At 57.3% G+C, this 750-nt stretch overlaps 1 protein-coding gene across 1 annotated transcript in view; it reads right to left on the minus strand.

Annotated features, from left to right (window-relative positions):
* The window catches only part of LOC102859593 (keratin-associated protein 5-1-like), a 720-nt gene extending 289 nt beyond the window's left edge, over window positions 1-431 (minus strand). Inside the window, exon 1 of the mRNA XM_006893361.1 lies at window positions 4-431. Coding sequence (XP_006893423.1) covers window positions 4-431 — 428 coding nt within the window. The remainder of the gene's footprint in view (window positions 1-3) is intronic.
* Between the last annotated feature and the right edge of the window lie 319 nt (window positions 432-750).

Genomic DNA, 750 nt, shown 5'->3' on the forward strand with positions numbered 1-750 from the left:
GACTGGCAGCAGCAGGGCTTGCAACAGCTGGATTCACAGCAGCAAGGCTTACAGCAGCTGGACTGACAGCAACTGGGCTTGCAGCAGCTGGACTGACAGCAGCTGGACTGACAACAGCAAGGTTTGCAGCAGGACTGTCCACAGCCGCCTTTAGATCCCCCACAGGAGCCACAGCCTCCCTTGCTGCCCCCACAGGAGCCACAGCCTCCCTTGCTGCCCCCACAGGAGCCACAGCTGGAGCAGGAGCAGGCTGGCACACAGCAGCACACGGGCTTGCAGCAGCACACGGGCACACAGCAGCTGGAGCCACAGCCCCCACAGCTGGAGCCGCAGCCCCCACAGCTGGAGCCGCAGCCCCCACAGCTGGAGCCGCAGCCCCCACAGCTGGAGCCGCAGCCCCCACAGCCTCCGGAACAGCCACAGCAGCTCATGATTCAGGTGAGTTGAGGATGAGTTTGGTCAGAGGAGCAGGTAGACAGAGAGTGTGATCAGATGTGGAGCCTCCTGTGCCAGGAGCCCTTATATACCTGTCAAGAGGTCCCTGTGATCTCTAACCAGTTTCCTCCTTCCTGCTTAAGCCCTTTCTCTTGAGTCATGAGGTGTGTGTGTTCCTCTGTTTCCAAAGCCTGCCATTGGCTGTACATCCCCTTCCTCAGGAATCTAAATTTAGCCTCTTCCAAAACATGTGTTTGTATTATTAGTAACACATTTCTGGTTTCTTAAATTTTCTGAGGATGGGGCACCTGTCAG

This window comes from Elephantulus edwardii, unplaced genomic scaffold, assembly GCF_000299155.1.
Source record: "Elephantulus edwardii isolate Elephantulus edwardi_28Jun2011 unplaced genomic scaffold, EleEdw1.0 scaffold00126, whole genome shotgun sequence".
Lineage (NCBI taxonomy): Eukaryota > Metazoa > Chordata > Mammalia > Macroscelidea > Macroscelididae > Elephantulus > Elephantulus edwardii.